A 26945-nucleotide genomic window follows, 5' to 3' on the forward strand; every position below is an offset into this window, starting at 1 on the left:
ATCTCCATAGAAAGCAGAACTTTGTCAAAAGAGATTTATACTGGAGATATTCCAGTTTCTGTTGAGGATACTGATGGTTTGCAAATAATAGTGTCAAAGTGCTCCTCAAAGAGACGTGGGAAAATATGTCTTAGAAGTAATAATTTCCAAATTTCTAAGGCTGTGACATTCTGACTCAGCTTGGTAACTTTAACTGCATCTGAGCTGTGCCTCCTACTGTCCTGTTTAAAGAACAACCAATCAAAATCAATTTAATATGTAGACATTTGGGAATATGAAAATAACTTCTATGAGGATAGAAGACGTTCAGTTGCAGCTCATAAGCAGACTAGTGATTTAAACCAGCAGATTTGTATTCCATTATTCCAACCCCTTTAGTCATTTTGTTTTTATACTAGGTCGGCATTTCCAGGACTGAGACGCTCTGAAAGTGCAGAAGGGTGGAAGGTGACAGCCACTGAGGAGGATCCATTTCTTCTCTTGACCTGCCAGCCTAGACTACATTTCTTTCTTAGCTGACTTTGGGATGAGAGAAAGGGAACCAGATCGGAAACCCTAGCTCAGTGAAGCTTGAGGCATTTCACATCATTAAATTGATTATTTTAACAGGACTTCCAAGACAATAAGGGGAAGTTTGTTTAAAATTTCCTCTGTCAGTGGGAGGAAGGGCTCTTTCCCCTTCTCAACGCTGTGTGAACCATAGGACCTGAAATGTTTATGCTCAAGATGAGAAAAAAATAGGCCTTCTCTATTTTTGTTAAAATGATACAATACTAAACCATTTAGCTATTGTCCTAGGCCTAGACTTCAAGAGGCCTTCTGAACCCATTCAATCATCATTGCCTTTTAAATCACAAATTCAGAATGGTCTAAGGTAGAGCTTGCCAGCATTTTATTTTAAATGTTCTTTATGGAATTAAAAAATTTTTTAAAAACCAGTAAGAACCCCAAAGTTGGCAATGGAGAAACAGGAGTGTAGAGGAGCACGTCAGGCCGAAAAAAGTCCTGAAGGTGCTGGGCTCCCTGGCCTGGGTCCCTTGGTGGGAAACCTGGCTGAGGCCACACAAGGAGGAGAGCAGGATCCTGCTCCTTCCATCCCAGTCCTGACTGGGCTCTGCTGACTCCCAGTGTCAAGGCTAAAGCTGGCCCCTGTAGGAAGCTGGCATGGAACCTCCCTCGGGACACAACTTCCACATGGCCCCACACTTCTCCTCCTTCCTATCCTAAGCAGGGCGCAGGCCCCACGCAGGCTCCGAGCCAGGACAGGCACACACCTCGCCTGGGCAGAGGGGACCACCCCCAGCAAGGGCTCCTCCTTCGGCAATGTTGAGATAAAATGCTGGAGGCCCCTTTCCTTCAGGCCAGGTGCTGGACACCGCCTTCCCTGCCTTCCCCACACATGTGTAGCCCACTCGGAGTGGAAGCGGCTTGGCTCTGAGGGGTGTTACCAGGTTGTGGAGATGTCAGTTGACAGGTAGGGAAGGCTACACCCTATCATTCTCCCTTGTCATGTTTTGATGAGTGGATTTTGGGAAAAACTGAAATAAATTAGGCTAAAAAAATTACAAGTGTTTTGGTTTTTGGTTTTGAGTTAGACCCTCGCTCTGTCACCTAGGCTAGAGTGCAATGACACGTTCTTGGCTCACTGCAACCTCTGCCTCCTGGGTTCAAGTGATTCTCCGGTCTCAACCTCCTGAGTAGCTGGGACTGGAGGCGCATGTCACCACACTGGGCTAATTTTTGTACTTTTAGTAGAGACTGAGTTTCGCCATGTTGGCCAGGGTGGTCTCAAACTCCTGACTTCCAGTGATCCTCCTGCCTCAGCCTCCCAAACTGCTAGGATTACAGGTGTGACCCACCACGCCTGGCCTAAAAAATATTTATAAGTTTATAGATGTGGATAGAATAAGAAAGTATGTAAAGCTCCAGAGCCAGGAGGGGTCGCTAAGGCCTGCCGGCTGGACAGAAGCAAATGGAAATGGAGGTGGACATCAACCCTGCTGTCCCTAGGAGGGAGCAGAGCCAACTTGGCTCCAGCCCTGCTGCTTTCAAAGTCACATGGAAAACAGAGTAATCATGATCCAGGCTTAACTTCCTCTTTGTCGGGACCCCAAAGTTCTCTATTTTATCATTTTAAGGATATTTTTATGAGTTTGGTGTGCTCACTTGTATATTTCAAGTTAGGTTTTTAACAAAATGTCTGTGGCATGAGAAACACTTGCCTCTGCTTTAAAATAACTCTTGAACATGCACACTGGAAATCGCTAGAAAAAATTCCAAAGAGAACAGAGCATGAAGATAAATTAGAGTTGATAAGAAAAGATGTGAAACTTTCCTTACATGCTCCATTCATTCAAAAACTGTCCAGGTAACACTAGTGCCACCACCTATCGGGCATATTTTTTAAAATAATAATGTTGGCATTTCAGCAATAGCCAAAAAGAAACCACAGAATTTTCTATAAACTAGAATTTGCTGAATTTCAAAAGCATCAGTCTGTGGCCCCATAAAACCTCTGGCATGCCAGGGAGGGAAGTAAGAATTCACACGCTGGCCAGAATGACACCTTCAGCTTTCTGGAAACAGTATCCTACAGAGGATCCACTCCATTCTACAGGGTCCCAACCTGCTGCGCGCACCTGCACCAGAGGCCGAGTGGCTTAAGGTGGTGACGTTTCCTCATGGCCACACCTGGTTTCCACGGTGACCCCCAGACAGCACCAGGACGCTGCACTGTTCTCTGGATAAAAAAACAGTCAGGCACCCTCTTTCCAACCAACCGAAATGCAAAGACTCAACTTGCCTTCCAGAGAAACTTATCTTTATCTGGAGCCCTGGTTCTTAAATGAGAGGGAGGGGAAGAGTTTGCTTGGAAAGAAATATATTTTAATTTTACATTTGGGAAACACTAAGTTTCCCAGGCAGTATTTTTATAAATAAATCTAGACAAGCGTGCGATGGATTAAAAGATGGTTTAAAAATACTAATTTGAAGAGAAGGCCCTCAAGTAGAATAGGAACTAGTTTCTTTTTCCAGAAAAATGCTAAAATTAGTTCTTATACATCAATTCAAAAAAGTACAATAGATTCAACAGATTTTCTACCAATATACTTGTTACTCTTAGAGTCAGAAAGGAAAATAAACCAAATATCTTTTTCTACATTAATTGCCACATACTATTACATTCTTTGGAGAAGAGCTATTATAATAATATTACTACTCAGAAGTAATGTCAAGCCTGGTTTGGCTTCATTTGTATTCCTCTGGGGAAATTATCAAAACAGTAATAAGGCTTTACCTGAATTGCTGATTATTCGGTTACTGTTAATGTAGTGCTTACTGTCCAATTCAAAAAGAAATGTTGTGATTTAAATTTCGGCAACTCACCTTTTGTCCCTTCACTCCATGGCAGTCACATTTGCCACAGCCAGAGCCAGCACAGCCACCCTGGAAGGAAGAGAAAACATCTTTAAATAGAAGAACACTTTCAAAGCGAGGGCAATATGCAAATGGAGATGGTTCCGGCATCTTGACTTGTTTATGAGCGAAGCCTGCCCTGTCCTTCGGACACAATCTTATCTGCACTGGTTTTCATGGGGCTGTCATGCAGTTCCACTTAGGGTGCAGATCCCCTGCCCAAATAGACCAAACAAAGATCATTGAATAGAACAAATCCAAGTGTTAAACGCAGCCCAAAAAGTGAACAGTGTCACCTATACTTTTTGTCCTTTGTTAATTTCTATTTGAAGTTGACACCCTCGGGGATTAGTTTAACAGGGCACCACCCACATTTGCAAAGCTACCCGAATGTCATGCTCCTTATTTAGAGGTGTCAGACCTAAGACCACGGGAGGCTGAGAGCTCCCAACAGCGCAGTCTCAAGGACACACGGCCACGCAAAAAGTTTGTACAGAACAGAATAAAGGAATGAGCTGATTTTCAAGCCCCAATCTTAAAGAACTCCTTTTTGAATTCAATTAAAGCTTGAATGTCGCATTAAAGAACAGTCAACAACAAAATATTCCTGTAGTTCACTTTTTTTTTTTTTTAGACAAAGTGTTGCTTTTGTTGCCCAGGCTGGAGTGCAATGGCGCGATCTTGGCTCACTGCAACCTCCACCTCCCCAGTTCAAGTGATTCTCCTTCCTCAGCATCCCAAGTAGCTGGTAGTACAGGCACCCATCACCAAACCCAGCTAATTTTTTGTATTTTTAGTAGCGATGGGGTTTCATCATGTTGACCAGGCTGGTCTCGAACTCCTGACCTCAGGTGATCCACCCGCCTCAGCCTCCCAAAGTGCTGGGATTATAGGCATGAGACACTGTGCCCAGCCTGTAGTTCACTTCTAACATAAAAATTAATGTTAAAAATGGAAGGAAATGAATCCAAGCATGTGATAAAAGCTGGAGACGAAGCAAGCTACCATGTGTTCAAACGCTTACCAGGTGCCACGCACAGTCAGCGATCGTCTTATTTAATGAGCATAACAATCATTTCAAGATAGGTAGTGCCATCCCCATTTACAGATGTGGAAACTGAATTAGAAGATTTATTATAACACGCTAGGACAAAGTTGAAATTAGAACCCAACTTCAACTTCCATTATGTAAAATTGCCATCACATGAAAAGACAGAAATATGTCGGGACATACACGCATTTGCAATTTCCTTAGAAGAATCCCAATTTTAAACCATGACAGACACAGGTATTGTGGACAGAATGTAAAGAGGTATGAGATGAATAATCGGGTTAATAAGCTTTATTAGAGGCTCTGCTTTAAGTCTGATACAAAATGTTTACTTATATTCTACTTCAGGTGATTATCATTTCCTGAAAATAAAATCATGCCACTAATAGTACTGTGATCATGCAAAGCGTATATTTTTAACAACATATTCAAGCCTCAGCTGCATTGCCATGGAGACTTCTGCATAAAACAATCACATCTGGAGATATTTATTTTGTAAAGCTAAATCTGAACAAGTGCCTCCAAGACAGTAAGCTGTTCTCAATTTTATATTTTGGAAATGGGGACAGCTGACAACAGTCCAAGCAAACTCCAGAGATGATGGGTCTGTGTTTTTCTCTGACTCACATTGTAGGCAATTTTCAGCCTACACTCTCATAACCTCCTAACATTTTAAATCAATCCGTGTGCACAGATTTGCTTCATAATCTGGGTTTTGGTGACCACTCAGAGGCATCTAAAGAGATGAGGCCAAAATCTGTAACCTGTGCTCCAGGAGGTTCTTCCAAAATGGACAAATACCAGTACTGAGAGACCTCACCAGAGGTTCCTAACTCAGCCAGCACTACCATGTGTCTAATCCCCAGGTGAAGGTCACCTGCTGCCTATCTGGCTCCTGAGAATTGCTGACTGCATGTCTCTATTGTCAGGCTCCTCACATTTCTCGTTGTTTACTTCTGTGTCTCCCCGGTACACCCTGAGTGCTTTGGAGGCAGCCCCACATACAACTCACACCAGGCTCCCGTAGCATTGAGGCTGATGTGAGCTGTATTTCATCTAAGATGACACCAATTGTAAAACCCATATAAGAAATAAAGAATGGTACTAATTAAACAATGACACATTATCAATTGTTAGATCTATCCCAATTCCAGAGTTGTTAAAACATTAATAAATGCACATCTTAGAATTGATGAAATCAGTACCCAATTATGTTTGTATTCTTGGTGCTGTTACTGGTGTTACCCATCTAAGCAACCTGAAATAACAACTGTAGATGGAAATCCAGTGGCACTGCGCACCTCAACGCACAGTGCGTTCGTGCACAACAGCACTTTGGGACAAAGCTCCAAACAGGGAATTCGGCAATGATTGCCCGACTGCTCCAGATCACAGAGTAGCCAGGGAAGAGCCAAGGACTTGGGAGTGCGCTGGCACCTGGCACCTGGCACCTGGAGCCATCCAGACCAGCTATTCCATCACCAGGTTATCTCCAAGTCCCTGGGGTTCCCGGGCAGCCTCTTTGCTGGGATTATGCCACTGCCCACAACCTGTTTGCATTTGAGCCAAGTTTGGAAACACAACTCTGTTCTTTAAACTCTGCTGTGTCTCATCCCCCTCCTACAGATATCAAAAGGAAAACCCACCAGGCTAAGTCTCATGTATCTGCAGAGTCCATTTAGGAAATGTCCAGCAGTCATCTGGGCTCAGCTGGCAGAAACTCAACACCAGCCTGAAGCAGTGTGGATTTTCGACCTGTGAGTCAATTGCTGCTTTCTGGGAAAGAGCAGATTAAGCAGGGATTTAAGGGATTGAAGCTGAAAATGGCTATTTGGTGATCTGGAGTTTTCCAAAAGGTTGATAAAATCTCAGAAGCTTATCTTTCTGCAATTTGAAGGAGGTTATAAAAATGAATTTCCTGGAACTGGGCCCTTAAGCCATCTGTGAATGCTTCCATTGCCTGGGACTGCAGATAAGAGGCTGTAGGGCTGTGACTGTGGACGCTCGGGTCAAGGAGCTTCTTGTGCTTTTGGTACAGAAACACCCCCAGCCGGTGCCGGTGACAGGCGGGTGGGTAGTTTTACCCTGGGGACCACTTCAGGTACTAAGGAACACTGGGGAAAATCAGAGATGAGAAAGGACTGACCCCCGACCCCTGGCCTTCCCCCACCACCTTACGCTTTTTCATAAGCAAGTATTTTTTTTTAATCCGGGACCAAAAACATGTATGGCTTTATTTGTGTAGGGAATTTTATTATCATTTCTGGCCCCAGAAGGCAATTCTAAAAAATTGATCATTCCAAAAATATCTAAATTAGGGTTAGCTTTTCAGAACAAAAGATGTCTAAGACCATGATGTTTGTGTCACATTCTGGGTGGCCTAGCACTTTATGTAAATTGTTTTGTTAAAACAAAACAAAACAAAACAAAAAACTAGCCTTTAGAATGACAAGAATGACAAACAAATATCCTAAGATGTATGTTTACTTTGTTAAATAAAATCTACTTTAAAATATCACTATTCTGGTCCTTTCTGTCATATAAGGGCCAGTGCTGGGTTTCACCCTGGCATATGAAGGTAATTTTAGCTGCAATTCAAGGGTTCACTGCAAAAAAAAAAAAAAAAATACAAAAGATGACCTGAGTACCCCTTTCACTCAGGTGTAATGTATAAGCTTAAAATGATGAATTAAAATAAAAGTCAAGTAATGCAAGTCTTAATTCACTGTTGTAAATTACTGTGTTTAAAAGGGGTACATAAATAATGCAGGTTACCCAGGTTCACAATTTCACTGGTGACCTGACATGTGAAAAGCTATGTCACCATTTCATCATTTCCTGAGGAATTACACCTTGCATCTGGACTCCCAGAAAAATCTAAAGCTATATGCACACTGGTGGACTCCACCGGCTCCCTGCTGGCTGCACATCTGAGGGCCTTTATGAGGGCTCTGCATTCTCCCCATGTCTGGATGACCCCACAGATGAGCTCCCATACCATCTGTTCCAGATTCTAGAACGGGAAGAACTGTACATTCTGTGCAGTACTCATCCTCTTCCTGGTTTTCCCCTCATTGGTGTTCTAGGGTCTGTGAGTTCCAAGTCCCTGGAGCAATGCCTGTGTTGCGTTCCTGTGAGGCACACACTTAACCCAAGTGGTCTTGAGGATGAAAGTGGGTCACGAAGGCATTCTCCACTTGGAAGACGGGGAATATGGCTGGGAGTTCTCAAAGGAAAGAAAGGCGGGGGTCTCGGTCTCTCTCACAGAAGTAGACCAGCCATGGACAACAGCAACACAGGTACCCCAGACCAATGTGGAAAAAGAGGACCCTAGAAAGCTCTTGGGGTTGGGGGTGAATTTATTATTTATGCTCCTAAAACTGTAGACAAACTTAATGAAAACCAAGTCAGTTTTGAAAGTCCTTTTAGCCTCTTCCCCATAGACCATGTGGCCTACAGAGTATAATAAGTTATCTCCAAATGGAAGCTGAACTGAATTAACTGTGTTTGAAACAGAAAATAAAATAATAGTAATAGTCCTCAATGGACTCTGTCAGACACACACACGCACACATAACTTCAATAGCAAAGATCAACTTTAAATGAAAACAAAAAATACAATATGAAAGGAATGCAAAAGGTACTACAAAGTAATCCCTAAACCAAATATCTTTTATATTCTCTAAAAGTCTCTTAAACTTTTCAGGATATGTGAAAATAATTAATACTGTGAAACTTTTCTTTCATGCTCCAATTAAGATATTCAGAGATCCACCATCCATATTAATGTCATAAAGTATATTAAGTTCTTAAAATACACAAAGATTTTACAATACGCAGTACGAGTACCAAAGAAGAAAGGGGAGGACGAGAAGTCAATGGTTTTAATAAGAAATAAAGCCTATTTCTGGTTTTCTCGGATCTACAGACCAAGAGGGCGCTCTTCTCAAGATTAAAGTGAATTCCATTCGAGAGGATGCAAAAAGAGGAAAGCTCACTCATTCTGTTTGGAGAACGCCTTTTTAACTGAACCGAAGAACACCAGCTGCTATGCTACTCGTGTGTGTGTGTGTGTGTGTGTGTGTGTGTCAGAGAGAGAGGGAGGGAGGGGAGAAGAGTGCAGTGTTATACAATTTAACTGGGACATGTCTTCTGATGAAGGCATATTTGGAATGAGTTAAACAGGATGAAGTCCTCAATTTTCCGATTTTTTCCCTGCTTTTGATGGAAGATAGACCTTTAACATCACAGCTTTAACAATTTTTATGTGTTTCACATCCCACCAAATAGGGACATGTGGAGATCTGCCAAGTCTAAACAGCTTATCTTTCAAATTCTTTCTCGCATTCCCTATGCTGTGCAAAATGTCAAAATACTTTCCTGGTGATACTGCCGTCGAGGGCTCTTCCTGGTTGCCGCACTTCCTCGGGGAGTCTTTTAAATAATTACCTACCCAACTAAATAAGTGTATGGAGACAAGAGACTGTATTTTAGGGCTACTTGGGCAGAATTAAAAGTGCGCAGCACGCGCGGGCCCCACACGCTCCCGGTGGGATTGCGAGCGGAACATTCCCAACCCCTCTGGAAGCCGCTTGGCCGCCTCCGCTGAAGCTGGACCCTGGCCCCAGCTCCTTCCCCGAAATTCCACTCCCAGGGATAAGCCCCACGGCCACACAGCAGGGACGCACTGGTACGTTGCTCCAACCGAGGCAAGTTGGACAAAACCACATTGACCTTTATCACGTCCTGCTGGGGTCTCATCTTTTCAAGTCTAAAACGGAGTCTCGCTCCGTCGCGCAGGCTGGAGTGCAGTGGTGCGATCTCGGCTCACTGCAACCTCTGCCATCTGGATTCAAGCGATTCTCCTGCCTCAGCCTCCCGAGTAGCTGGGACTACAGGCACGGGCCACCATGCCAGGATAATTTTTTGTATTTTTAGTAGAGAAGGGGTTTCGCCATGTTGGCCAGGCTGGTTTCGAACTCCTGGCCTCAAGTGATCCACACGCCTCAGCCTCCCAAAATGCTGGGATTACAGGTGTGAGCCACTGCACTTTGCCTCAATTCTATTATTTTAAATTCCACTTCATTCACACACACAAAATGCTGGTGTGGTGAATAAAAGATAACCACACACAGATGCAGCAGGCACTCACACTTTTTTCAGATAGCGAAACCTCACAGACTGTAAATGGAGAATGGACTTCCTAGCTTCTGTCCTGTTTGCCTGTGCTGCTTGTGTCATGCTTGTTTTAACCGCTGTGGCTGTGAGGTTCTGCAAAATGGCTCTCCCCATCTCCATGGACCCCCAGGGCCTAAGAATGCCCTAAAAAAGAATCTTAAAACTTCTCCAGAGAGAGCACACTCTGTATGATCCCATCACATTAAATTCAAGAACAGGGGCATCTGTCTATGGGGAAAGAAGTCAGAATTGTGATGACGTTCTGCCGGGGTGTGGCAAAGGTGGGGATGAGGGAGGTTTCTGGGGTGCAGGAAACATTCTTGGCTTGTTGCGGGCAGTGACTACATGGGTGTATACGTCGGTAAAAACTCATCGAGCTGTGCACTTGTGATTTTTGCACTTTGTTGTATTTCAATAAAATTAGAGAAAAAGGGATGTGCTCAAGCCTGTTCACAGCAGCACTATCCACAATTGCCCCAGCTGGAAACAGTTCAAGGGACTGAGAAACGATGGGGTATATTCATGGAACGGAGTCCCCGGCCACACCCGGGCAGGCCAGCCACAGCACCCGCAGCAAGCTGAACCAGGCACAAAAGAAGACAAACTGGGTGACTCCATTCCTATAAAAGTCAAAGCCTAACAAGATGACTTTGGATCCTGGTTACTCTTGAGGGCTAATGACTAGAAGAGGACCCCAGGGACTTCGTGCCTTCTGGTAATGTTCTGGTTCGTAGTCTGGGTTCACTGGTATGTTCACTTTGGGGAAAATTCACTGAGCTGTGCCCTTCCCCTTTGATATGTTTCTGTAAGTTTCTAAACTTCAATAAAAGTTAGCTCCCCAAAAAAGTGTCCATGGCATTTAAAAATTACTAGCAAAATAGTAAAATATAGGCCAAATGTTGTAGTACAAATAATGATTTCTTAAAAGTTTACATTTGCATAACATTTTTCAATTTCCAAACATATACTTAGTATTGTGGTTTTAAAGGTAAAATTAACTTTTCTCCCTTATTCTCACAGAACTCAAAATCATTGTGCTTTCATCTGCATTTGTTTTATTATCATCATGATTTTGTTTTGACTAATGTAAGATAGATGTGATCCCAAAGATGTGAAAATAATTATTCATCATTAACTCCCCTGAAAGGACAATTTAGATGAATAAAATAATATTTCTGTTTCATTTAATAATGGAAGACATAGAAACAAAACAGTCCCTACTACTGTTTAGAGTTACACAATATTTCTACCCTAATTTGAAAACAACAAGAGTTGATACATTCTTGGCAAAAAAAAAAAAAAAAAAAAGCACGAAAAATGTGAGAAACAGTGAATTTCTAATATGTAACATGTCTCTGTGCTGTAGTATGACTAAGATTTGTACATGTGAGGTACATGCTCTATTCTGCTTCTCATTAGAGACTGAGTTTGCGGAGCAGAAAAGCTCCCAAGAAACCACACGCCTTGAGGAAATGAGGGTGTTTTCTTGGCTTCTCTTAGGAACAACATGTGACTGCAGTTCTGGTCTCATTTTCCCCGTCATACAATTTTGTTGACTCATGTTTCACTTCTTTTCTTCCCTTTCTCCCACTAAACGGGGGTGGACATTAAATGTTCCTGCTTGGGGAATAGGATGGCCTGGAGGGAATGACCATGAAGACCGGCACTTCACCTCCAGGTCATTGGTCTTTGTCCAGCTGCAAGCAGATGTGACTATGATTAGTTGCCATGGGTCAGTGGTTCCTTGGATGGCTGTGTGTGAAATGAGTTGGTGGGCTTCGTGTGTGTCCGCTGGGACCCACGGGTGGAAACACTGTTGGGAGGAATGATCTGTGGAGGCATGACCTGGGGCGAGCCTTCCCGTGCTTGTGAGTCACTGACCTGACGCACTAGCACAGTGGGGCAAGGCCAGCGCGTCCCCAGCATCCGGGTCCCACGGAGCCCCTCCCAAACCAAGTGTCGGCTCCAGGCAAATATGTAGACTTGAGAGACATTTCGTTCTCTCAATGAAACTCAAACTCCCTAATTCCAGAGGAGGAATCTCCCACCCATAGAGTTGTCACTCTTAGCTACTCTCCCGGGTTCCCTGGATTCTTTTCCCACCAGCCCTGCTCCCATCCTTTGTAACTTTCATCTTTAGCCCCTTCATTCCACCAATGCCTATTCTACAGGCACCCTTTGAGGAACAGCAAATTTTACCCAGACGGGCACGAAAAAAGATGTTGGACTATTTCTTCCAACTTTGGAGAACTGTGCAGCTCCCGGCTGTGCTGAAGGGCAGGGAGTTCTCCCAGCTATTCCCGGTTTTCATCTTCCACGGCCTACTCCTGCACCGGCCATGTGGGCTTGTGCCTTCACTTTCAACATCTGACTCCCAAGCCCAGCCCACGCAAGACAGCCCCAAGGCCCCATGCCCAAGACTGGGGTGAGTGGGTGGGGCAGGGTAAGCACCAGCAGGCCTGTGCCAGGCACTTCTTCACAGCTCCTGGCAGTGCCCAGTCGTACTTATCTTTTTCTTAACAGACGGTGAGATTTACTTCCCATCTACTGCACGCCTGCATGGGCCAGGCACCCCTCAATGCTAAGAATACAGAGCTGAGTGTGTGAGCAAGCCAGATAGGGAAAGGTGAAATTACAATACAACATGGGCTGCAAGAGAGGTGAGCAGAGACCCAGAGGCATGCCAGAGGGGGACTCAGGGACCCCCAAAGTAGGGCGCACTTCAGCTGAGTTGTGAAAAGTCAGGGCTGTTCACCTAGGAAGAACCCAGGATGAGGGAAAGATGGTGAGAACAGGCTGCCAGACAGGCACAGGTGCGAGCCGGTACAGAATTAAGACAGCACATTCCTGAGGCAGACAGGAGTTTAACTTTTGAGATCTTGGCCGCACAGCCTGATAGCATAAAGACCTTGAACCCATGCCTGACTTACAGCAGAGGCACAGTCTTCTCCGCCTTAATTCTCCTTAGTCCCAGTAACACTGACTCTGATAAAGGAGTCTATAATTGCTGTCTGAAAAGTGATAGCACATTTACGGGAAGACTTAAAGAAATTCCAACAACTGGGCATTAAGTGTCTTCTTTATTAATTCCTAATCATAAATAAATTACTTTTTTTTGAGGTGGAGTCTTGCTCTGTTGCCCACGCTGGAGTGCCATGGCGCGATCTCAGCTCACTGCAACCTCCCCCTCCCAGGTTCAGGCAATTCTCCTGTCTCAGCCTCCCAAGTAGCTGGGATTACAGGTGCCTGCCACCATGCCTGGCTGATTTTTCTATTTTTAGTAGAGACGTGGTTTCACCATGTTGGCCAGGCTGGTCTCGAACTCCTGACCTCAGGTGAACCACCCACCTAGGCCTCCCAAAATGCTGTGATTACAGGAGTGAGCCACCACTCCCAGCCAAGTAAATTACATTTTAATCTGTTCCATCTACAATCTCCAAATTTATAATAACATTTAATTTTAAAGCATGTTTCTACACATAATTATGTGTATGTATATTATATATAAGTATAATTATATGCATATATGTATGTGTGTGTGTATATATATATAAAGTATAATGTGCTGTCTTTATGCCCATCAACATGATTAATTGGAGTAGGAGAAGGTTTGTAAAAGAAATGCCCTACAGGTTGAATATTCCTAACCCCAAAATCCAAAATACAAAATGCTCCAAAATATAAAACTTTTTGAGCACCAACGTGATACCACACATGGAAAACTCCATGCCTTCTGACCCCACCTACAACCTTTACTGCATTCAGCCTTCAGAAGAACTCCCAACTGAGTCTAGATTTGAAACCAGAGGATCACTTAGCTCCTAACAGAATATCACTTAGCTCCTATCAGAGGATCACTTAGCCAGCAGCTGCTGTCTATCCCTCTGTGGTCCAGGAAGTGCACTGCACATTGTCACATTAAGCGAGAAATTCCAAACAAATGGTGTAGCTTAATGCCATGATCCATAGGTTTACTGGAAGGCTAGCAAGAGGGAGTAGGCAGATAGTTTCCCATCAACAGAACTCTCTTTGAAGCGTATCTTGAAGGCTCTGTTTGCCTCTGGGAAGCGATACACAGCACAGAAGCGGGAGGGTGGCTTTGCTCTGAGGAAGACACAGCAGCGCCCATGTTCTATTTATCCCACTGCGTTCCACCAGCTGATCCTTTAAGGAGCCCTACAGTTTGTAACATACTTTAAAAGGAAACATGAAAAGCCTAAATGACTAGTGAAATATTTCAAGCATGACGGACATGCAACTCAAAAACAGAGTTTAGTAAAACCAGTGGTGGCAATCTGACCACTTTTTTTCCTTAAACAATTAAATATTCTAAATCATTGCTGATTTTGTGCTCATCTTCTCCCCCAGAATAGTGACATCACTAATCTCTTCCAGGGGAGATTTGGAATGTAACCCAAGTTATATGACCTCCTGCCATTCTCTGTGTGTCCCCATCCTAAAAAGATAAATTCCTCTTCTAAAAAGCAGTCTTAGGTAAGCCCTCCTTTTCCACAAAACTGGGGAATACGTGACTGGACAGGCCTGCTACTCTTACTCGCTTGGTAGCAATTTAATGAGAACTTACTATGTGCTTGCCACTGTACTTGCAATCTGGAGGGTAAAGGATGACTTAGACATGAGCTGTGTTCTCAAGGAGCTTGCCAGTTAAGAGGAGAGAAACTGTGGCCCCTACCACGCTAAGCCCATTGCAAGGAAGGTGGCCGGACAAGCCAGCAGGAGCACAGTTCCCGGGGAGGAGGTCTGTGTGCCAGCAGAACAGCCCAGGTGTCGGCTTCAGCCCTGCACAGGGCTGTCTGAAGGCCAGAGTGCTGCAAGGACACTGGTGGGGCAGCTGCCTGTGACCACAAAAGGCCAAGTGTTTTCCACCTCATTTTCTAGCAGGCCTTGGGTAGGGTCTAAAGGTTTAGAGATGAGGGAGACCTATCCCATTCGCTGGATTGTGACATTCATCTGTGAGACTTGTGTCAAGTGTATTAGCATGAGGAAGGAAGGGAAGTGAGGAGACTTGCAAGGCAGTCCTTGCCCTTGGGGATGGGAGCGAGAGCAGGGCAGCTGCAGGAAGGTGGGAGAAGACGAGTGCAAGGGAGGGAGGCAGGTCATGGCTCAAGGACCAATTCAGTGTCATGGGGGGAAGACAGGAGGTTTCCCAATGAGTACCACTGAAAGGATGGTGATTCCACCAGGAACAGGGGGAAAGGAGGGAAAGGAAGGGAAGGGGGAAGGCAGGAAGGGAAGGGGGAAGGGAGGAAGGGAAGGGAAAGGAGGCAAAGAAAAGACAAGACTGTGACTGACCTTATCTTATGACAGGAGAAGGTAATAGGTCTCATTTTCTTAGCTGGTGATTCTACTGTCAATTAGACAAATTTTATATGAAGATTTTTATTCTACGAATGAAGCTGTATATCTCATGTTCTTCTTATCTATTAAATCTTACCTGTTTTAAAATCTTATCTAACATTTCAGCCTCCTCCCCATGAAATCTCCAGCTAGAGACAAGACACCTATATAATGTTTAAGATGTGCAAGAGTTGTCCTGGGCCCCAAGCGACAGGGTGAATAGGGCATGGTTTCTACCTTCGGGCATATTCTAGTCTGGGGGGAAAAACACATCAAAAAAACTAAATGACTTCACAGGATGATTGCAACAAAACTACAAGACGCTGGAGAAGGAAAAATGATTTTGGACGAGGATGATACCCGCGAGGAAGAGGTGAAGACGGCAGGGGAGGATGGCCACTTGCTGAGTGGTGCTGCCCCGTCAGGAACCAGCAGGCACTGTGAATGTGCGTCCTCGAGGGAGCAGGTGAACTGGACCTCAGAGTCCAGAACCACAGGGAGGATGTCAGTGCCCGGGAAAGCAAAGGAGGAAATTCCAGAAAGAGAAAGCAAGGGAACCAAATATGGAGATGAGAACGTGCACAGGGAGTTTGAAGAACATTGGGAAGTTTAAAGAGGGTTGAAGCCCTGGTGTATTTACAGGTGTAACTGGAAATGCGGAGGTCGGCCTTGCGGTGAGGGATTTGCATCCACTCTAACCCAGCTACAGTCTATTCGTGCCCCAGACCGGGGGGGGGTCTATCCGATACTTCCAGCAACAAGGATAGAAAATAGATATTCTTTCCTGTGGGATAGGACTAACCACGCACTCACTATGCATTCAACAAATGCATTCTATTGATTAATTTAATATTACTTCCATTTCACAGAGGGACTATTAAATAGTCTCTATGATAGCAATCATAGCTGTTCATCTCTTTTGTCAGACACCAGACATGTCTTTAAAAAAATCTTCATGTTTAGACTAATCCCGGCCAGCCAGAATGAAACTAAAGTGTAGTTTTCATAACTGCACTCACTTGCAAAGCCACTTTTCAAAAATAAATGGAAGAATTTATACTATTTATAAACGATAGATTCTGAAATGCTGCTGCACAGCTCCCAACACCCAAAGAAATCACTCTTGAAAACATCACCTTCTAAGGATAATATTATCTGATTTGTATCTTTAAAACCAGGTTTGAAAACTCAAACATAATGTAAATAGAAACTGCACGTAACAAACCCTACAGAATAACGAACATGTGGAAGAGATCCTGCGGCAAACCTTCCCTGCGTCTGACAAGTGGTCAGAGATCCATCTGGGAGACTTCCATGTGACATCCTTCCAAGGCCACGAGCAAATGTGAGAGCAACAGCAACTAAAACCCTCCATAAGAATATGGAAGATAATGGCTGGTAAACCAAAAATGCTACTCTGCAAACCGTAAGTGCTACTTCCAAAGGACCTACCTAAAAGCACAAGTACATTTGTGGTTAAAGAAGAAAAAATGAGGTATACCACAGAGAAAAGTTGAACTTTTGCTTGTCAAAGCCATGGTTTCTCAATGACATATGCTGGTATTTGAACAGTGGCAGAGGGTGCCAAGAGCTATCTCTCCAGGACCCTGTGAGACACTGTGGTCAACTGTACAAGGTCAGTGCGTGTTGAGGCCTCCTTTCCAAACCACACTTCCCCACTATAACCCTGAGAGTGGAGTCTCACTCTTAAGACATGAAAAAAGAGAATACATAAATTGAGTTTACCAGCACCTCTTGAAACCAAATGGTCTAATTAATTGACAAGCATAATGCTATGTAGCTATAGATATGTGCTACAACTTCATAAACTCTTGCCTTTTCCAAAGGAACCTAAGAAGAATATTTAGCAGCCTTAAGCCATTCATAATTTATTATAAAAATAAATAAGAAATACATAAAATATGGAAAATATAATTCATTCCATGTCCCTGGTCCTTCAATTTGAATGAGTAATATACAAATAGCCCTCGTTTCTTTCTTTCCTCACTGACATTCATTGAATACTTATTTTCCCATTGCCTACAGTGCATACAATACAACAAGGCTATGAGATTTGTAGAAATAGAAATATGGTTCCTAAAGACAAAGAACTTGTATTAAGCATGTTAACATCTAGAAAATTCTAGAAAACCTTTTGCTACCACATACTGTGAAGCTTAAATGAGCAGAAGTCACGTGGAGCCAAAGCGAACCGGGCAGCACTCAAGAAGGTAAAATTTAAGCCGGGCACAGTGGCTCACACCTGTAATCCCAGCACTTTGGGAGGCCGAGGTGGGCGGATCACGAGGTCAGGAGTTCAAGACCAGCCTGGCCAATATGGTGAAACCCCGTCTCTACTAAAAAAATACAAAAATTAGCTGGGCGTGGTGGCGCACGCCTGTAGTCCCAGATACTCGGGCGGCTAAGGCAGGAGAATCGCTTGAACCCGGGAGGCGGAGGTTGCAGTGAGCCAAGATCGTGCCACTGCACTCCAGCCTGGGTGACAAGAGTGAGACTTCATCTCAAAAAAAAAAGAAAAGAAAATTTAAATGGTAATAAATATTTTGAATTTGAAAATGTATTTCCATCTATTTACACCAACTATGTGCCTCTTCTTTATTAAAAAATAGTCAATCTGAAATTGCCAGGTGATATAAATGATAATGTAATAAATAAGATAATAAACAATGTTAACTTTTTGGTTGTTGCTTTGACTTCAATTTCAGTTTAACTAGAGCTTTTGGTAGTCTTACTATGCAAAGAAACTGATACACTGTAGTTCCCACAATACATATATTTTAAATCCTTAAATCGTTAAATATCTTCAAAAAATAAAGATTATGTTCAGCATAGTTTTAATATTAGATGTCTTTCATTGCATTTCATAGCATTAAAAGTGGAAAATACATGTATGATAGATATATGCAGCCTTGATCTGTCACCAAAATATTTATTTAACCTGAGGATCTCATTCGCCGGTGATCCTGAGCAATCTACGGGATCCTTTGCGGATGCAAAGACTTCAGATGACATGGGGCCGCCCAGTCCCTGGAGTGAGGCCCTTGGCTTCCAAAGCCATTTCTGACACGTGTGCCCTTTGCTCAGTTTTCAGAACTACACTCAATGGTTTTTTCCATCTTGTTAATTTGCACATTTTACCTTTTTAAGGCAATACTCTCCAGACCTTGTTTTCTTTTCAAAAAGTCACCATTTCCTCCTCTTCCGTCTAGCCTTAATTGTTTTATTTTTATTTTTTAGCCCAATTGACCCTAATTAGGTGGTTCTAACTCACTCAGTCCAGTGACTAATTGCATGATTCACTCTCCAGTCAGGACATATTTGTTCTAAACTTTGTGTAAATCTAAAACAAACTGAAAGTATTCCATTAACAATACTACTTAAAAAAAATTTTTAAGCGTGTCTACAAAATCTAGGTGGAGCAAAACAAAGATGGGAAATCTTATTTTAGCCTAAGGAGGTGAAGGAATCAACATTGTCCATCTTTCCTCTTCTGTTGTACTCTGCTGACTAGACAGGAAACTGGCTTAACATGAATTTTCCTTTTCAAAAACCAGAGCAAATCTTTACTGAAACAATTCACTATGCTGAGTTTATTGTCCAGTTCTTGGACTTTTTGGTTCATAAAAACAAGTGAAACTAAAGGTGTATTGTTAAGAACGTGTTTGCAACGTGATAAAATATTCTAATTTAAAATAGAAATAGGTCAGTCAACCTAATTTAATTATATTAATTTAATGGCCACAGAAATCAGACCAAGAAAGGAAGTGGGAGCTAAGTGCTGCCTTCTCCTCCGGCATCTGTTCTTGTGCAACAGTTGAATCTGTAGGTGGACTAGTCAGCTGACATGCATGGCATAGTAGGGCCACAGACAAATATCAGCTTCCCAGACAGCTCTTTCTTCTTTATGTAATGGATGTAAAGCTGCATCCCCCTTACTCTGAAGGCTGCTGTACATGGATCATGCTACCCGGCAACCTAATCTTACATCTCTCTCGTTCACTCTGAAGTCAGGAGCCATTCTTCTATCTCATGCCATCTCTGCTCCGTGCCACCTGTATTAGTCTGTTCTCACACTGCTAATAAAGACATACCCAAGACTGTGTAATTTATAAAGAAAAAAGGTTTAATGAACTCATAGTTCCACATGGCTGGGGAGACCTCACAATCATGGCAGAAGACAAAGGAAGAGCAAAGCCACATCTTACATGGCGGCAGTCTAGAGAGCTTGAGCAGGGGAACTCCCATTTATAAAACCATCAGACCTCGAGACTTATTCGCTACCAGGAGAACAGTATGGGGTAGACTGCCCCCATGATTCAATTATCCCCACCTGGCTCCGCCCTTAACACGTGGGGATTATTACAATTCAAGGTGAGATGTGGGTGGGGATACAGTGAAACCACATCACACCATTACAGGTAACCTCTCCACACAGGACAGGCCTGTGACTTACTGAACTCATAGATCCCTAGTAGTCACGGCCAACTAAAACCAAGTATCACCACGGCAAGGGTGGTACAAAAGACCATCTCTGGCCCAAGCTTTCTAGAGATGAAGATGGAATGCATGCCTCTCATGCTCACACACAGTATGACATTTTTTTTCTGTTTAATGGGTACTGAGTTTCAGTTTTGCAAGAGGAAAAGAGTTCTGGAGTGGATGGTGGGGACGGTCACACAACAATATGACTGTACTCACAGCTGGTGAACTCTACACTTAAAAATGGTCAAAGTGGACCGGGCGCGGTGGCTCACGCCTGTAATCCCAGCACTTTGGGAGGCCGAGGCAGGCAGACCACGAGGTCAGGAGATGGAGACCACGGTGAAACCTTGTCTCTACTAAAAATACAAAAAATTAGCCGGGCACGGTGGAGGGCACCTGCAGTCCCAGCTACTCGGGAGGCTGAGGCAGGAGAATGGCGTGAACCCGGGAAGCGGAGCTTGCAGTGAGCTGAGATTGCGCCACTGCACTCCAGCCTGGGTGAGAGAGCGAGACTCTGTCTCAGAAAAAAAAAAGGTCAAAATAGTACATTTTATGTTATGTGTATTTTACCACAATTTTAAAAATGTGAAAAAGATTTGTTCACCAATTCCATGAACTCCCCTTACAGCCCCAATGTGGTGACAGCAGAGCTCACCACAGGAGAGGATAAGAGGCAGCCTGCTCCCCAGGAAGGGGAGAATGGAGCCCCCGCACACCGCCCTGGCGCAGGAAGCCCCCCGACCTATCACAACTTCACCCAGAAAGGACTGCCTCTGACGGAATTCCACAGCCAAGCTATTAGCTCTTGGGCAATTTTGGATTCTCTCAAAACAACATTTGAAGTTGCTTCCTTTCCACCTCCAAGATTTGGGGGGCTGCTAGCTCGCTGGTTTTCTGCTGCATTCTCCTGAAGTGCTACCGCTGTTTAGATTTGGGGAGCAAAAGCCCCAGTGCTGCTTCTGTGGCTTCCCGGCAGCCCAAGGACTCCCTTGCTTTTAGATCAAGTGGAGTTCCTCAAAATTTAAGGTTCAAATTACTGAAGATAAGAAGGAAGACACAGAAGCGATGGACTGCCCAGGTTCCATCCCTCCTAGAGAGAACTCACATCCTGCTGTACCCAGGGAACCGCACCCAGGGGGAATTCCTCAAGCCATCTGGGGATTTACATCAGAGCTGAGGGCGCTTTCTGTGAGCTCCCCAGGTGGAGACCGTGCGGGAAGCCGTGCAGGGGCAGGGGCTCTGCCAGACATTGTCTCCTAAGGACACTCTGCGTCCTCTGCCACCCCGGGCCTGGTGTAGTGCCTGTCATGTGTTCATTCAGAGTTTCTGTGAGGCCAGAGCAGAGCCGGGACACCGGCTGTCCCCCGGTGACAGTGAATGACTCATTTCGAGGCCAGCACACAGTGGTTGCACAGGGCAGGTGGGCACCTGCATTCCAGCTGTGACCGGGCGGGAAGCTGGGAAACGCTGGGTCCTATTTAAAGGGAATTTAGAAACATGCAGGAGGCCGGTGCTTCCACCTGAGGGTTTAACTGGGTGGAGTGTGGTTTCTTCAATGCCACATTGGAAGAGTAATGGAAAGAGGACCAGTGTTTTTGAGTACCCCGTGTGCGGTAGGAGCTTCAGAAACAGATTCCTGCTTAATGGTCACCGCACCCCGAGAGGTGGGGGTCACTGCCTGAGTCCCACAGGCAAGGACCGCGAGGTCTGCAAGGCCAAGAGTTTGCCCTGCACCTGCCCGCCAGCAAGTAGGGGGCTGAGACCGCCCAGGGCAGGACCCAGCGCCCTCGCCCTCCACCATCAGCCTTCCCAGTATACAACACGAAAAATGCAGCTACTACTTCAAAATGCGTCTGCCCTCCCAGAGTGGTGGTAATTAAACCGTCCAACTGGAAGCTGACGTATATTTAGAGCAAATCAGAAGGCAACAGCATTTTCAGAAGTTCCTTTCATGTGCATAACTTAAGTATGGGATTTTAAATCTTATTGCTCTTCCTCCTCCCTCTTAATTCTACTTTTTATTTAGACAAAAATCACACAAAGATCAACAATCTCAGAGTGCTTTTCATCCCACATTCCTGCTACTGTACAAGAAGAGGAAGCATGGCCCAGGCTTTTAACCCCCAGGGTCCGGAGTTCATACAATGGGAAGGAAAGTGAAACAATACATGTTTCAGGGAAACACGCATCTCCTGATTCTGCTGCACTGATTAATCCTCCCTGCCTGGAATTTCCAGCTGTCCTGATCTGCTTCACTTCGACGTGTTCCCCAATGGGTCTATGTCTCCTTCATGATAAGCTTCCAGTTTACGGCTGTATTTTAAAACCAGTATTTCATTTCAAGGGCTGCAAGGAGTCCATCAACACTTGTGCCCTAAAGGCGGCTGCTAGCACTGATCCCCCAAGGACCTCATGAGCTTAGAGGAGCTCCTGAGTGTGTGGACCAGAGTTGGACACCATACATTGTGAATCTGAACTTGGATCAAGTGAACCAAATTTCTCCAGAGCAGGCAGGTGGGTCTAGCTGGCTGAACCCTGTCCGCTCTCCAAACATGCCTGGAACACTCCCACGCAGCAGAAAGTCAAGGAACTCAAAGCCAAGAATATACAGTGTATCCTCTCCAGTCCAAGCCAGAGACAAGCCACCCCAGACCAAGGAGAGACAGCTGTCTGCAGTGAATTCACGACCGCCTTGGCCTCCAGGAATGATGTCACACCCCTCATCGAATACTTCAAAATCAGGAATGGAGGTTCAGATAAGACAGAATACAGCATGTAATCAAGAAGTGTTGGGAAAACCACCCAACCCTTTACCATGTCAAGCACAAAACAGATTATTAAGATAAACTGAGCCCCACCACCCCCTTACAGACCCACTTTGAAAGATGCATTAAAATGAGCAAGCTGCGTATTCTTCTTCTTATTATTTTAAAATTTCGGCATATAGGATCTCGCTCTGTTGCCCAGGCTGGAGTGCAGTGCTGCAATCGTAGCTCAATGCAACCTCAAACTCCTGGACCCATGCGATCCTCCTGCCCCAGCCTCCCAAGAAGCTGGGACTACAGGCGTGCACCACCACGCCCAGCTCCTGTGTTTATTTTTATCATCAAAATGGAATTTGATACTATCTTCTAGATGAATGAAAAAGTAGATTTTGCCTTTTGTGTGGATAATAACAGTTCACCAATTATGTATTAAATGAAAATGTAAACTTAATCATTAAATGGCATATTATTTTACAGATCATTTCTTACAAACACTTATTAGGGCTTTCAAATAAACTTTAAAGAAATTAAGTTTAGGCTATCAACATTAGGACCAAGTAAAAATGAATTCCTCATTGTAAATAAAGGAAAAGCCAAAATTAAACAGCTAAATGTTTACTATTATTTAAAAAAGAAAAAAAGTAGGCCAGCATTTTTTCAGAGCCAACACATCTGTAAAAACTGTATCAAAAGAAAAAGTTCAGGACATCCTCATCCCTCGCACTGCTTGGCAGGAGAGGGCTGCTGCAGCAGCTGTGCTCCCAGCCTGCTCTGAGACACTGCTTTCCAACACACACCCCAGACTGCGTCCCCAACCCCTCCCAGCCAGGAACGAAGGCTGAACGGGGAGGAGATGTTCCACACCCACCCCTGAGGAGTCCAGGTTAATTATTTCTGAGGTCAAAGGACCGCAGACTCTGGTCCTTCTTCATGGGGGGATAGACATAGACTTTAAGGAGTTGCAGACCTGATAAAATGTGTATTTTCAGCTCTCAGAACCCTGTTTGCCATTCCCAGAAGAATCATTCATTCCGTCCTCTGGAGTCAGCTGAGTCAACTAACCTGGCTGCAGGTTCCCTCTTAAAACTCAAACTTGGCAACCACCCTCCTAACCCCTACCTGCGCCCAAATCCAAATCCAAATTCCCAAGAATTCCTAAGAAGGACAGAGGGAGGATGGTAGAAAGATAAGGGAAAAAAGGAGGGAAAGAGAAGAGGAGAAAGAAGTAAAAGGTTAAAATAATGTATTTCAATGGATGCACATTCAGGCCTCGTGCTTCAGAATCTACCAAAGAATGCCAACTCTAGTCCCATACTTTAATTAAATCCAAAAAGTTTTAAAGAAGGAAATTGCTTTGACATGCTACTTTGGCCCAGTGAATAAAAAGCATTAAATAATATTCTCTCCACCACTCTCTCTCTCCCTCTCCTCTCTCTCTGTCTCCTCCTTCCCCATCTCTTTCTTTCTCCCTCTCTTTTTCTCCTCTTTCCTTCCATCTTTCCTTCCTTGCCTTCCTCTCCCCTTACTCAGGGGTTGATGGAGGGATCAAAGGCCGCTGGAGCTCCTGAGCTGACAGGGCCAATGGCCCCTGCATCACATCATCATGCCAGGGCATTAGGCTCTGAGGTCTGGGACATGCTTTTTACACTTTTCCCATTGTCTCTCACTGTGTCTTAAGAGGGCTTTCTTCCCCTCCTTCCCTGTTGCTGGATCGCCAAGTGCTGCTGCAGCTCAGCCCACCTCGGCTCTGCAAGATGCTGGGCTGTGGGCGCTGTCCCACCGCCATCGGCCTTGACTGCTAGAGATCTTCTCGCTGCCTTCTCCATTCTCCCTTAGGCTCCAAATGCTTCAAGTGATCTGAATGAGTGGAGTGTGACCTCACTTCCTTTCAGCGAGATGAAAGGCAGGATAAAGAAAGGTAGGGAGGAAGAAAATCACAGAAAGAGGGAAGAGGAAAGCACCGACTGCAATACGATTTTGGTTTATTTTCCATGTGCAGATTTCCTAATTTTACGAAGGCAATTTGAATCCATCACAAAGCCAGAAAAGGCGTGGGGTACATTCTAAATAATGCAGAGTATCAAAGTAGTCAAAAACGAGTCTCACACAGTGTTGAGAGTGAGGCACCCTAAACTACAGCTGTGTGCAGTCGCATTCATAGCGCCCAGCTCAGGCTGTGAACCCAGGAGAGACGACACATGTGCTTTCACCAGGCTTCACAGTGCGTGAGCCTGGGATCAGGAAGTGTGTGACGCTGAGAGTCAGGGGAGCTGATTCTGGTGACAAGGACACAGCACAGCCAACTGACTTCACACAGGTGGCTGCAGCCCCAAACCAGGGAGCTGCACACCAGTCCTGGCTTTCAGGAAAGGAGATCCTATGCACATCCTATGAGGAAATGTGGCACATAAAACGGATTTGTTATCTGCGTCACTAGGTGCCTTCCTGAAGGCCTTTCTGCTGCCAACAGTCTTGGGTTTGGGAGCTGCCCGTAGAATACAATGGAGCTCCTGAAGATGATGTGGCAGTCATCGAAATTCCACTCCAGCCAGGGCCATTCTTTATCCCCAGCACGGATTTCCCCTGAACACTAGATTCTAAGAGCCCATGGGAATTCCTGTGCATCTCCCCAGACTCCACCATGCCTGCTGGGATGATGATGCCTGCAAGTGTGTGAGGGCTCCCAGCTCAACCGTCTGCAGTGTCGTCACTGAGACTCCTGGACGGCCACCGCGTGGAGACAGATGTGGGTGGTGGCGGTCCCCAGACGCAGATACAGCAAGCAGGGGGACTGAGCCAGCAGCCCGCGTGGGGGGTACCGCATAACCTAAAGAATGAAGTCATGCCCCGGCCTGCACCCGGGAAACTGCACACAGCGAAAGATTGCCACTGAGATAAAGAGCTGAAAGCTATTCCCCAATTCAGCTGTTTCAGCCGTGCGGTCTCACAATGGGCTCACAGACGGCAGCATCCACACGCACCAAGCTCCGGGCCAGCCCAAGGGACGCGAGGGGAGCTGGCAAGCCACCGTTCTCCATGTGGGGAGACGGACGTGTCACAACCCGCCTGGAGTAGTTCCAATTCTGTCGCCATGAATCCTAGCTCAGGAAAAGCAAGAGAAGGCTGCCAACCCCTGGTCCTCCCGCCCTGGAGTCATGCTAGCAGAAATGTGGCCACTGAGCTGGATGGGGGTAAGAAAACCTTAAAACTCAAAACTCATCTAGCAAAAGAACAGCAGCCCGAAGAAAGGCAGGGCAATATGGGGCCTCAGTGCACGTCGCGGAGACCAGATGCTGACTCTGCTGACTCCGGGAAACAGACAGGGCAGTGCTAGGCTAACTGGCACAGTGAGCGTGCGCTGGACAAGGGATATAAAATTGCAACAATGTTACAATTCCTGAACTTAATAAAGGTATCATGCTTACATAAAAGAAAATCCTTGTCCTTGGGTCTAACGCTGACATGTTCTGGGGCTAAGGGAGATGACCTTTACAACTTAATCTCAAATGGCACAGCAAAAATCATGAGTAATATGGAGAGGGAGCAAAACCACAAATGTGGCAAAATGTAAGCAATTGATGAATCTCAAGTGGAAAGCATGCCAGCGTTTATTTTCGTAATTCCTGACACTTTTCTAGAAATTTAATTTTTTAATCGAAAAAATGTTTAATCAGGGTAATGAGATTTGAGAAAATTTGAAAGGAATCCAAAAACTTAAAAAAGGCATAAGGCAGCAGAGTTGCACTCTGCCAGGGACCAGCAGCCCAGGGCAAATGTGAAGCAAGCCTTTTTGAGCAGATAAGGATTAACCACAAAGGAAACCCACAGCGAGGGCAGCGGCTGCTGAGCAGAGCACAAATAGCACAATGAGCCCACTGGAGAAAGGATTTCCGGTCACCCAGTGGGCCCTGAGCCTCCCCACCATCCACACAGGCGAGGGGAAGGACCTCGCGCTATCTGGTGTCCAGGGAGCCCCTGCATGACCCAATGGAGGGAGGACGGGCAGGGAGACGGAGCTATGCACACTTTCAGCACCTCCAAGAAGGACAGAGGGAGAACGGCGGAAAGGATGCCCAACTCAAGCTCACAAAGATGAACATGTTTTTTCTGTCTTGGGTGCATCCTGAGTTGCATAGCTGTCATCTCAGTGCCTCCCCTTCTCCGAGGCACCTTCTAGTGGTTGTGCAAGCAGAAGGGCTTGAGGAATCTTTGCAAAGCATCCCTGTGCTGGAGCACCCAGAAAACTCCAAAGAGCTCTCAATCTCTGGAGTTTTCCTTATCCACCAGTAAGCTCCCCTTATCCAAGCACCCAAAACAGAGGCTGGGCTCTGTACTCTTCAGGTTTTCAGTGACATGAGTGTAAGAAGCACTTAGACAAAGAAAATTGATCTATAGCTGGAAACAACTGAAAATTAACATGGAGTAGATAATAGCTATGATAAAATTTGCAATATTTCAGGATTTTCAGATTCAATGGTTCCCAAATAATGGCACTGGAATAGCTTCAAAATAAGACACATAATAGATGTTTAATTTAAAACATAGTCCTGTATAACATTGAGGGCAATATGTAATTATTATATGTATATTTATATGTATACGTGTATTTATGTATACATAAAAAACACGTAGGTCAGGATTTTAAACCCCATAAAGATCCTATACAGAGCTGC

The 26945-nt window shown here is 44.8% G+C and overlaps 1 protein-coding gene across 1 annotated transcript in view; it reads right to left on the reverse strand.

Annotated features, from left to right (window-relative positions):
• COL4A1 (collagen type IV alpha 1 chain) overlaps positions 1-26945 on the reverse strand; it is a 157407-nt gene that overhangs the window by 91242 nt on the left and 39220 nt on the right. Inside the window, exon 2 of the mRNA XM_024230972.3 lies at positions 3388-3447. Within this exon, the coding sequence (XP_024086740.3) occupies positions 3388-3447 (60 nt within the window). The remainder of the gene's footprint in view (positions 1-3387; positions 3448-26945) is intronic.

This window comes from Pongo abelii, chromosome 14, assembly GCF_028885655.2.
Source record: "Pongo abelii isolate AG06213 chromosome 14, NHGRI_mPonAbe1-v2.0_pri, whole genome shotgun sequence".
Lineage (NCBI taxonomy): Eukaryota > Metazoa > Chordata > Mammalia > Primates > Hominidae > Pongo > Pongo abelii.